The 9956-nt window shown below is 40.7% G+C and overlaps 1 protein-coding gene across 1 annotated transcript in view; it reads right to left on the bottom strand.

The window, feature by feature from the left end:
• LOC111335170 (ATP-binding cassette sub-family C member 4-like) overlaps window positions 1-9681 on the bottom strand; it is a 9999-nt gene extending 318 nt beyond the window's left edge. The window contains exons 1-7 of the mRNA XM_088747510.1: window positions 9358-9681; window positions 7823-8372; window positions 6582-6961; window positions 4588-5915; window positions 3623-4193; window positions 2926-3062; window positions 1-1910 (exon numbers count right to left, since the gene is read on the bottom strand). The exon at window positions 1-1910 is cut by the window's left edge and continues 318 nt beyond it. Coding sequence (XP_088603636.1) covers window positions 1057-1910; window positions 2926-3062; window positions 3623-4193; window positions 4588-5915; window positions 6582-6961; window positions 7823-8362 — 3810 coding nt within the window. The 5' untranslated portion in view covers window positions 8363-8372; window positions 9358-9681 and the 3' untranslated portion in view covers window positions 1-1056. The remainder of the gene's footprint in view (window positions 1911-2925; window positions 3063-3622; window positions 4194-4587; window positions 5916-6581; window positions 6962-7822; window positions 8373-9357) is intronic.
• Window positions 9682-9956: the final 275 nt, after the last annotated feature.

Raw genomic sequence — 9956 nt, 5'->3', positions numbered from 1 at the left:
GCCCTGTACAAATGGAACATAAAGCCTTGGAGCAACACTGGAACGGAGATGCCTAACGGGTTTAACGACTTGCAAATTTAAATGGGAGGGCCAGTTATCAAAATACAGTGCTTTAAAAATAGTCTTTAGTAGCGAGTAGTCCCTTAGCTCCAGGATAGGTAGCCAGCCAAGATCCAAATTGGTAGATATACTGTTTACATATTTACAAGTGATGAAACTAGCCATTGAGAACTGGAGCCTTTGTAGTCTAGCTGAGAGGAACTTTGGTAGTGGATAAAAGACAATGTCACAGTAGCTTATTTTAGACAGAATTAATGTTTCTATCTTCATTTCAGTAGGCCAGTGAAATAATGAATGGTACAAGTGCGGATGAAGCTGTTCCCACATTGAAATTCAACACTGTTTTAAGAAGTTATCACGTGTATCGTACAAGCTGGAAACAATTTTTAAAGAAACAGCTCACGTTCAAGCAAGAGAAAGACAATAAACACGACCAGTTTGCAGTTGCTGGGCAAACAATATTGCCAGGAGCCATATTTCCTTCTACTGTCGGACATATTACAATAGAATTGAGCCGATATATTTGGCACGTACTGCAGAGAGAAGCTGTCATAAAAGGAGAGGTCACAGCGATAAAATATAAGCCATCTCCACTTGTTCAAGGTGGATTAGAAATACCTATTGCGGTGACTGTGAAATGGGATGACAAAAATGCGATAGACATTTTGCGCAACAAAGTTGAAGAAGTGAGTTATCCCCTCGGAGAAGACGATCGCTACACTGATGAATCTAAGGACATTTTTAACTTAATATTAAATGATGATGCGTCAACCGACTCTGACGGTGACTTAAAAGAATTGTAGCTTTGCTTATAATAAAGGTGTCTTTAAATAGCGATGCTTTCAATTAATGTCATTTCAATTAACAATGAGGTAAATTAAGATACATAAAATTAACGCGAATTTTTTAAATTCGCGTCAATTACATGCATTGTTAATCTCCTATAATAAGGAGAACTAGGTTCAATTTAAAAACTAACGGAAAACATTTGAGCGTTCATGCGTCAAAAGTTCCGGACTCGACCACCCCTCCCTCTTTAAAAACAAGAATCTTGTCACAGTGTCGGATGGTGTTCAGACGGTGAGCTACAATTATTAGTGTGGAGTCCTTCAGTTTCTCTCGCACCACTCTCCAGATTGTTTCTTCTGTGCCTGGATCCACGTGTGCTGTGGGTTCATCCAAGATGATGATCTTGTTTTGCTGCAACAGAACACGAGCCAAACAAATCAGCTGCCGTTCTCCCACGCTGACATTTGTTCCATTTTCTAGCAATTCGTAATCCAGTTGTCCCTCTAGACTTTCCACGAAATCTTTCAGCTGCACATCCTCTAAGACTTGCCATAGATCTGCATCTTGGAAGCGCTGCGCAATATCCAGGTTTTTCCTCAACGAACCACTGAAAAGCACCGGAGTTTGACCAAGAGAGGATATACATCCTCGAGCTGCTTGAAGATTAATTTCCTTTATCTTAATTCCATCAACTAGAATCTCTCCATCAGGGTCAGGCATGCGTAAAAGAGCTGCTACGAAAGACGATTTTCCAGCGCCCGTACGTCCTGCAACACCAATCTTTGAGCCTCCTTTGATGTCAAGATTGATGCTTTTCAGTGCTTGAGGACCCCCCGGATAATATGTTAACGACACATCGTAAAATGCGATATTTCCTTCACGTGGCCAGTGTTCCGGGGGAAGTCTGTTCACTTTGTATCCAGGCTCTGAGTCAAGGTTGGTGTAGGCCATAACTCGTTCCACTGACGTCATAAAATTCTCAACATCTGATGATTTTCTTACAGCGTATTGCGTCAGAACCATTGTTTGAATGATGTAAGCAAGAGCAAGTCCGGCGGAAGCTAGTAAGAAAATGTTAAACTAAATGTTAAAAAAAGAGATTGCAGAGTTATTATTACTGATTACCATATTTTTACGTTATAGAATAACTATCGGTTGTGGATTCCGACCCGACCATCATACTGAAGATGTTGGTGATAGGCATTTATAGATTATGCAAGTAAAAGTGGCATATTATGCTAGTAGCACTGCTTTTTTTTGGCCAAATTATGCTAACATTATGCTCTTTTTTCCAAATCATGCCACCGTCTTTTTAAATTATGCTCTTTGAAAAAATGCAAATAAGTCCAAAATATATATTTTTTCTATGAGAGCCCTGCAGATGCAAGTTTACGTTCCGATCAGGCATGGCCGACGCCATATTGTAGCCTTGCCTAATGAGAGGTACTGGGATCGACATGGCTAAAATGTGACTTCCGGTTTCGGTGCACCTCAGACCCGGGCTCAGTGCTTCACAGTGAACTACAAATGCTACTAGTTTAACTAAAACTTTAAATATCGATTAAGGTCACCAAGTGCTTGGGACTAGAGACAAAAAATCCCCAAATAATGGCATCAAAAATGATCTGATAATTATCAAAATGCGAAAATTATGCTAGCATTGCTAATTGGCAGAAATTATGTCAGTTTGCTCTAATTATGCCAAAACTTATCCTAGCATAATCTATAAATGCCTAAATACGACACAAGATGTCGAGGGAACATTTTGCATCGACATACTACTCGTGATACATGCACAATAGTTTGAAAAATCTTCATTAAACTAAGACTAGTTTGATTTTGCCCTTATGAAGAGGGTGTCAAATGATTTGAATTGTGTCAAGGCCATGAGCAGACCAGCCGGCGAGAGGTCGGCGAAAGATTTGGCGCTCGAATAAAGCACAAGACCACATGCAGATTACTCCTTGGCTTGCTTTGCTAAAAACCTCGAACTTATTTGTGAACGAAAAAACGCGTACACCTAAACGCGAATATCAAGAGCCTTCTTTCAGGGTAACTGATTAGGAATTCACTTACCAGCATCTTGAGATATCAAAACTGCCGCAAGAATCACCAAGCCGATTAACAGAGAAATGATCGCTTCCAGACGGACACCGAACCATCTACCACTCGCCCTTACCATGATAAAAGACTGGTTATGAGTGTCTTGGTGGCTGTCCAAAGGGAAATAATATACTTATTGACGAAGTGGCTAACCTCGGGAAATAAGCATTTCGTCATATGACCACTAAGTGTTAAAAACTCGAGAATTTGTTTCAACCCAACTGGGATGACATGGAAAAGCGTACGCGGAAAAAAGATACTAAAATGATAATTATCCTTTATTTTTGTAAGTCAGTACAGGAAACTCATAATTCATCGAAAGAAATTACTTATTTTTTTCATATCTCACTTTTCCAGACTGGTTCACGCCAACCTCTTCGGACGGCCCTGTACAGGTCAAATCTTACCATGAATTTCTATGTATTGGGCGTGCAGTGCCGCACGTGTCATTTAATGTTTGATTAAAAAAAAATTAACGCATATCATCTACAATTTAGATGCTTAGTCCGCGCAGCACATTCTTTTATCAGAGTTGCATTTTTTTTTGGATATTAGTTCGAGATCCCAGTGATAACGATACTGTGCACGCTTTGCAGACCAGGCCAGAATCGCACGGAAATAGATCGCAGGCTTACCCTCTAAGCTCACCTTATAAGTTGCACGAACTCACCTGTAAAACTTCTCTTTGAAATCCCTCTGTCTGCCTCTTGTTCGAATCGTGTCCAGTCCTTCAAGAGTCTCTGATATGTGAGAGAACACTGGGCTTCGGCATATTGACTCCAACCTTTTCAGTTCCCTGGAACTCTTCAAGTAAAATCTCGCAAAGTAGAGAATCATAGCCGTCACTGGAATGGTGACAAACACAAGCCAAGGATTCGTAACAGAAGGCACGATAACAGCTGAGAGCAACAGCAACATCAGCTGAACTGTGAATACAAACTGTAGCGGTAATAGTTCGTCCATACAGCCCACATCGTTAGAGAATCGATTCAGGATTCTACCCACGGGATTTGAGTCGAAGAATAGAACCGGTGCTTGTAAAAGAGCAACAACCATTTTGTCATGAAGACGCTCGGAGCATCTTAGACAAACCAAAAATAACATGTAGGACCTAACGATGCCTAATATGAACGAGGCAGCGACCAAACAGCCATAGATAGCTAAATTCGTCTTGTCTTTCTGTTCTGAAGGACGTTTCCGGGTCAAAAACATTAGCCAAACATCAGGGGCACTCATCAATGCTGAGAGAAGGAGAAATATACGGTAAGTTGCTAAAAAAATTGTGACTGGTTATGAATTTTCCAATAAAGTTTGGCAACACTTGGGAATTTTTCATATTTAAAGAACCATCAGAACCAATCATCATTGCACACCTGGGAAGGGGGGAGGGGACAAAGGATTTAGGGGGAGTCACTAGAAGGAACAGAGTTTAAAGAGGACACTATAGGTATGGATAATTGACTGCCCACTAATTGCCAACATGAAGGGTGAGGATCATGAGTATATTACAAAAGCATTATGGGAAGATCAGGTTAGTTTTAGCGTGATGTAACTAAAATCTTCCAGCCCCAACCCCCTCCCCTGGCGAAATAAAATGATTGTTCCTGGCCACTACGATAACTTATTGAGACTCACTCTGGGTAATGAGACACAAAATAACAACTCCAATGATCAACAAGGAATGAATGCCACTTCTGAAGTAGTCCCAGTAAAGCTTGCTTGACACCGTTCCGATTGCCCGATCTTCATCAGATATTTCCAGACCACTACTATCAGTAACAAGTGACATCAAATGGTCGCTTCTCTCTCCCTTCTCACTTGCAGTGTTGTCCGACACACTCGCTGTCAGAGAATTCTTATATAGTGGGTCAATGGTGGTATTTAAAATGCCTTTATCTTGAAGCTCTTCGAAGGTCCCTTTCCCCAGTATGCGCCCTTTAGACAGCATTATCACTTGGTCGGCATCTTTCATGTGTTGTTCTTGATGAGAAGCTAACAGTCGGGTCTTTTTACTGAGCACACCCTTGATACACTTTTCAAAGATATGCTGACCCACTTTGAAGTCCACAGTACTGAGAGGATCGTCCAACAAGTAAAGGTCTGCATCCACATACACGGCGCGTGCTAAATTTACTCTTGCACGCTGACCACCACTAAGAACGGCACCGCGCTCGCCAACAACAGTTTGGTCACCATTCGGAAACTGCTGAAAGTCTTGCGTGAGGGCGCAAGCCTCAACTACCCTGGTATATCTTGATTCATCGTACGACTCGCCAAATAAAATATTTTCTCTTAAGGTTCCAGAGAACACCCAGGCTACTTGCGGCGCGTACACAAAAGTTCCATGACGACTCATTGTTCCTCTGATGTCTGACATCTCGCCAGCGATCGCTGAGAGAAGAGTTGATTTTCCACTGCCTACTGGCCCGGTGACAACTGTCAAGGTTCCTGATTGGGCAATGAATTCCACATCTTGGAGAATAAATTCATCCTTCCTCTTCATTTCCTTAAACGTTAAATTGGACACATATAAAGTTCCTATCTCAAATGGGTTCACCCTCAGATCAGTAAGGGGTTTTTCTTCTGATTTCTCCGACTGACTGCCCATCACTGTAAAATTGTTTGGTAACTCGACGGACTTTTCCTTTAGCGTTATAGCTTTGTCTTCTATACACTGATCTCCCGAGATCGATAACAAATCTTCTAAAATGAGAAAATCTTCTATCCTGCTGAGTGATACATATGCTTCATGTGTCTCCACCACACCATATCCAATATCAAGGCAAAGATTAAATCTAAACAGGTTCATGTACATTAGGAGCGTAAAAGCATTGACAGGAGTGAGATGATGACTAGTCAGTAGCAGAGAAATAACGGAGAGCAGCATGGGTATTGAAGTATACTCCAAGGCAGCCAGACCTGAGAGAATAGCACTTTTCTTACGGATGATGCTGATTTCTCGTCTGAAAGAAAGAGAAGGTAGTGTTGCCATCATTTACGTACAAATTGAAATAACTCACGAACTTTGCACTCTTTGATTATCAAACCCTGTTATAGATAATAGCCTTCGTTTGGTGTGAAAATATGCTCAGATATTTGTCCTTCGACATTATCTTCTAAAGAAAATATTTAAGGACAGTTTTAGCGCCAAAAGCGCGCGGCTGAATATAATTTCCCTAAAAATATTTTGCAACAGAACCTTTTTTTTGTCTACCTATGTCAGGTCAGACGATAATATTCTCATGAAATGGTTCTTTCACATTTTCTCTTTGTAACGTGCGTATATGTACTAAGGTAAGAATAATTTACGAAAGTTGGGGAAAAAAAGTAGTTTTGAGTATCGTGACATGACCTGAAAGGGGTGAACAAATCATTGAAGCTAAAGAGGACAGTTAAAAATACGTTGCATTTTTTTAGTTAACCGGCGTTATAACCATGGCTAGTGAAAGGTCTCAGTAAAACTTGGTTCAAGAACTCGTAGTCCAGCTTTAAGATTGTAATGACAAACTTTTCTTGTGGTCTCCCAAGATCGTTCGTGGATTATTACGCCAGTAAAAGGATAGTTCGCACTGTAACCCTACTGGCTGTAATGCGTATCTATTGCGGTAAGTCAAAAACTCTCCCCCTACTTTCGTGTATGTTTTATCTTTCCTCTGAAATCATCCTCCCACGCTCGCGCTTTGATAGCGCGGATCCCAGAAACCACTTGGTTCGTCAAGGAAATTCGACGATCGGCTTCTGCTGCTGAGTGCAGACGCAGTGTGCCATAGACAGAGGACATTTCAATGTAATAGGGCACAAGAAGACAGAGAAATAACTCTCCCATAAGAGCCTGCCAGCCAATCAGATACGCGAGCAGAAACGTTGCAACCACGATTTGAAGTGCGGCTGGAATCATTATGAAAAACTTAGCAGGTGCTGTCTCCATCCGCTGGACATCATTTGATATGAGATCAACCACTCGTCCTGCTGAAAACTTGGACAATGTACTCTTGCTGAGTAATAATATCTGAAAGCAAAATAAAGAAAAGATAAATTACAAGTCAAAGTGGCTCATCTGTCAACAGCAGAATATAAAGAAAACTGAGAATATAGAAAAATGACTGCCAACGGAGGAGGGGGGGAAAACATTGGAACAACTTAGGAATTTAGGGAGTATTAGGTAAATTCTATTGTGGTGTCAAAACTAAAAACCCCCAACCCTCCCTCCCTACTCCCTTCATAAACGAAATATCGCAAGATCATGCCTGTTTCCTTAATTAAGAACTTGATTGCTTGAAAAGAAAACCAAAGAGTACTGCAACGAATTATTAAGATGAAGATGATAAGTGTATACTGCACAGGCGAATGAAAAGGGAATTTTTCATTTTCGGAAGTGGTTGGCAAAGAATTTTCACCCCTGCGCAAACGAACAGTTAAAATAGAATGTCAACACGTTTGGGGCGACCAGAAATGTACTGATACATCACACTGGTTTAATTAGTTAGGAAGGCTGCGCTAATCTTTTGGGGTAAGCACTCAGTGTTGTCAAGGAAAGAAATAATTAATAGGCGTTGATTACAATATTTCATTGTTTCTTTCACTGGCAACAGGCGTTAAGGTTAATATCAACAGTGCATCGTAAGGCGAAGAGAAAAGTGCAGACAAAACTAAGTAAGATTGTACCTTCTGCTTACCATACCCTGACTCGTTTCCAGTCCTTTTCACGGCGCGGCAACTGACCCGTGGCAGAAGGGAGCGCGACTGATTGAAGAGATGGGAAAAATTGCCAGAGTTTTCCGTCTACCCATCACCCCTTTTCCTACCACTTAAGCATCACGCAAATTATGGATACGACCTGGAATGAGTCAGCTACCATACCAGAGCTCACCTTTCTGTAAACGAGACCTTTTATCGCGTTACTCAATCTGATGCTCAATATTTCACACGCGTAACCGTTGTGTTGCATGCAAAGACTTCCGATCAATGTGTTTATGGTCATGGCTGCCGCTAGCATACAACCGTTAAGTATGGGGTTCGTATGCGTTTCAGGTGACATTAACATGAAAATCACATATCCAATGAGCAATGGTGTGACGAGGGAGCTAATCCCGAAGAGGACACCTGGGAGAAGGACATAGGCAACCTCTCTCAGAGAAAGCATCTTCAAAACACTTTTCCACAGCTTCGGTCTTTCCTCCTTTCTCGTAAAATTGGCTTTTTCTTCTTTCCATTTCTTCTCGAGACGATCTGTGACCGACTGTGAGGTGTCCTCATTGGAGAGTGGCACAAAATCGTTTTCCTCCAAGGCTCGTTGACTGCCTGTCTTCATGACATCATTCATCCATTGCAATAAAAGTATAGAGACAAAACCAACTTTTTCAGCAGGGCCATTGGTCGAAGCGATCTTTTTGTAGCCATGTGGTACCATGGTTCTACACCTTCACTCGAATAACAACAAAACATAATCAGTACAAAGTACAGTTCATAGCCTATTGTCTGTTTGGTCACGGGGTCCTGAGCCTCTTTTTTTCGGTTGTGTGACAGTAAAAATGACGGGTTCTTCCCATAATGCTCTGTAACCATTCCCTCTTAATGATTATACTCTGTTAGCTTGAACTAACTCCCTCTGCAAGCTCTTTTGAAAACCATGTCTTGTTCTTCCTCAAGTAGCCGAAGAGAGAAACTCGTGCTTCCATGGGTATGTCAACAACTATCGTTTATCAATCTCTTGTTGAACAACTGCTAGGTAATTAAGCGCACAAACTCGCATCATCGGTGACATAGAAATATATTTTATTCACATGGACCACAATCCTGATGGAAATCAACGCCAAAATCCAACTCGAAATCCAACTCAAAAACCCAACCTCAAAATCAAACCGGAACCTCCAATGAGGAATTTAGTTTGTTTAAGCCATTTGTCAGCGATCGTTTGATCGTGTCACGCAACGACTTTTTTCCCACGAGACCTACCATATACTTTTTTTTCTATTTAAACGTACCAGCGGACGGTATATTTACTACTAGATAAGCTATTAATTTAAATGTTCTGGCTATGGTGTGCAACGGGAAACATTTTAATTACTCCTTAACCTTTTAGTCAGACCTTTGACCAGAAATCCCGCCAAAACTATAGATCCATAGCAAAAATATTCAAATATATTCTTAATGTTTTTTCATTACAAAATAGACATAAATCGGTGGAATTTTAGCTTTTTGCCGGACATTGTTATAAATACAGGAATATTGGCACGGAAAGTTAATATCTGTAAACCGTGAAGTCTGATCTTTTATTTCTCCTGGTCCATTTTAAATGAAAACCTGTGATTTGCACGATTTAATACATCTTTCCATAGACTAGCTCTCGCTGAAAGAAGTTGGTATTTTAAAAACGTTTTCAGAAACATTTTAACCGACACTTACCGGCTTACTTCGCTATTTTTCCTTGGGAGAACTTGTGAGGTCGGTGAAGAGTCAATAATAAATGTTTGGACTCTTTATGCAAACGCAAGCAAACGGTGTCGAACTTCGCGAGCGGACATATATTGTTTTAAAATACAATCTCTTTATCACGTGCGATCTGATTGGCTTCATTGGAGTAAAGATACACGAAATGTTTCCGTCGGTTTCCTTTTTTTACCCAATGTCTTGCATGACTTGTAACTCGAGCTCTTCGACTATGCTTCAAGTTCTTCCAAACTGTTTGACTGCTCTAACCGCTTCCTGCGTGCTCTACAACAGAAGAGATCACAGTCAGGGCCTTTCTAATTGTTAAATAAAGTCTGATTTGCATCAGTACTTTTTACAGACCACTGCACTTCGTTCACAACAACAAAGTTTAATTTGGTTGTTTTATGATTTCGAAAGCAATTTGAAATAATTGAGCTCGAATTGTTTTTTCATTCCAACTTACACCAAAATCATGTGATCAGTAAAAAAAATCAGGACCTAAGAGCCAATGGAAAAATTGAGCAGTTCTTCGCTCGTTTCTTCTATATTTTAAATAGAAGGAAACTGCATTG

The sequence above is a fragment of the Stylophora pistillata genome, chromosome 2 (genome assembly GCF_964205215.1).
Source record: "Stylophora pistillata chromosome 2, jaStyPist1.2, whole genome shotgun sequence".
Taxonomy (NCBI): domain Eukaryota; kingdom Metazoa; phylum Cnidaria; class Anthozoa; order Scleractinia; family Pocilloporidae; genus Stylophora; species Stylophora pistillata.
Note: the sequence above shows the minus strand (reverse complement) of the source record. Positions and strands in the feature narration are given on the sequence as shown.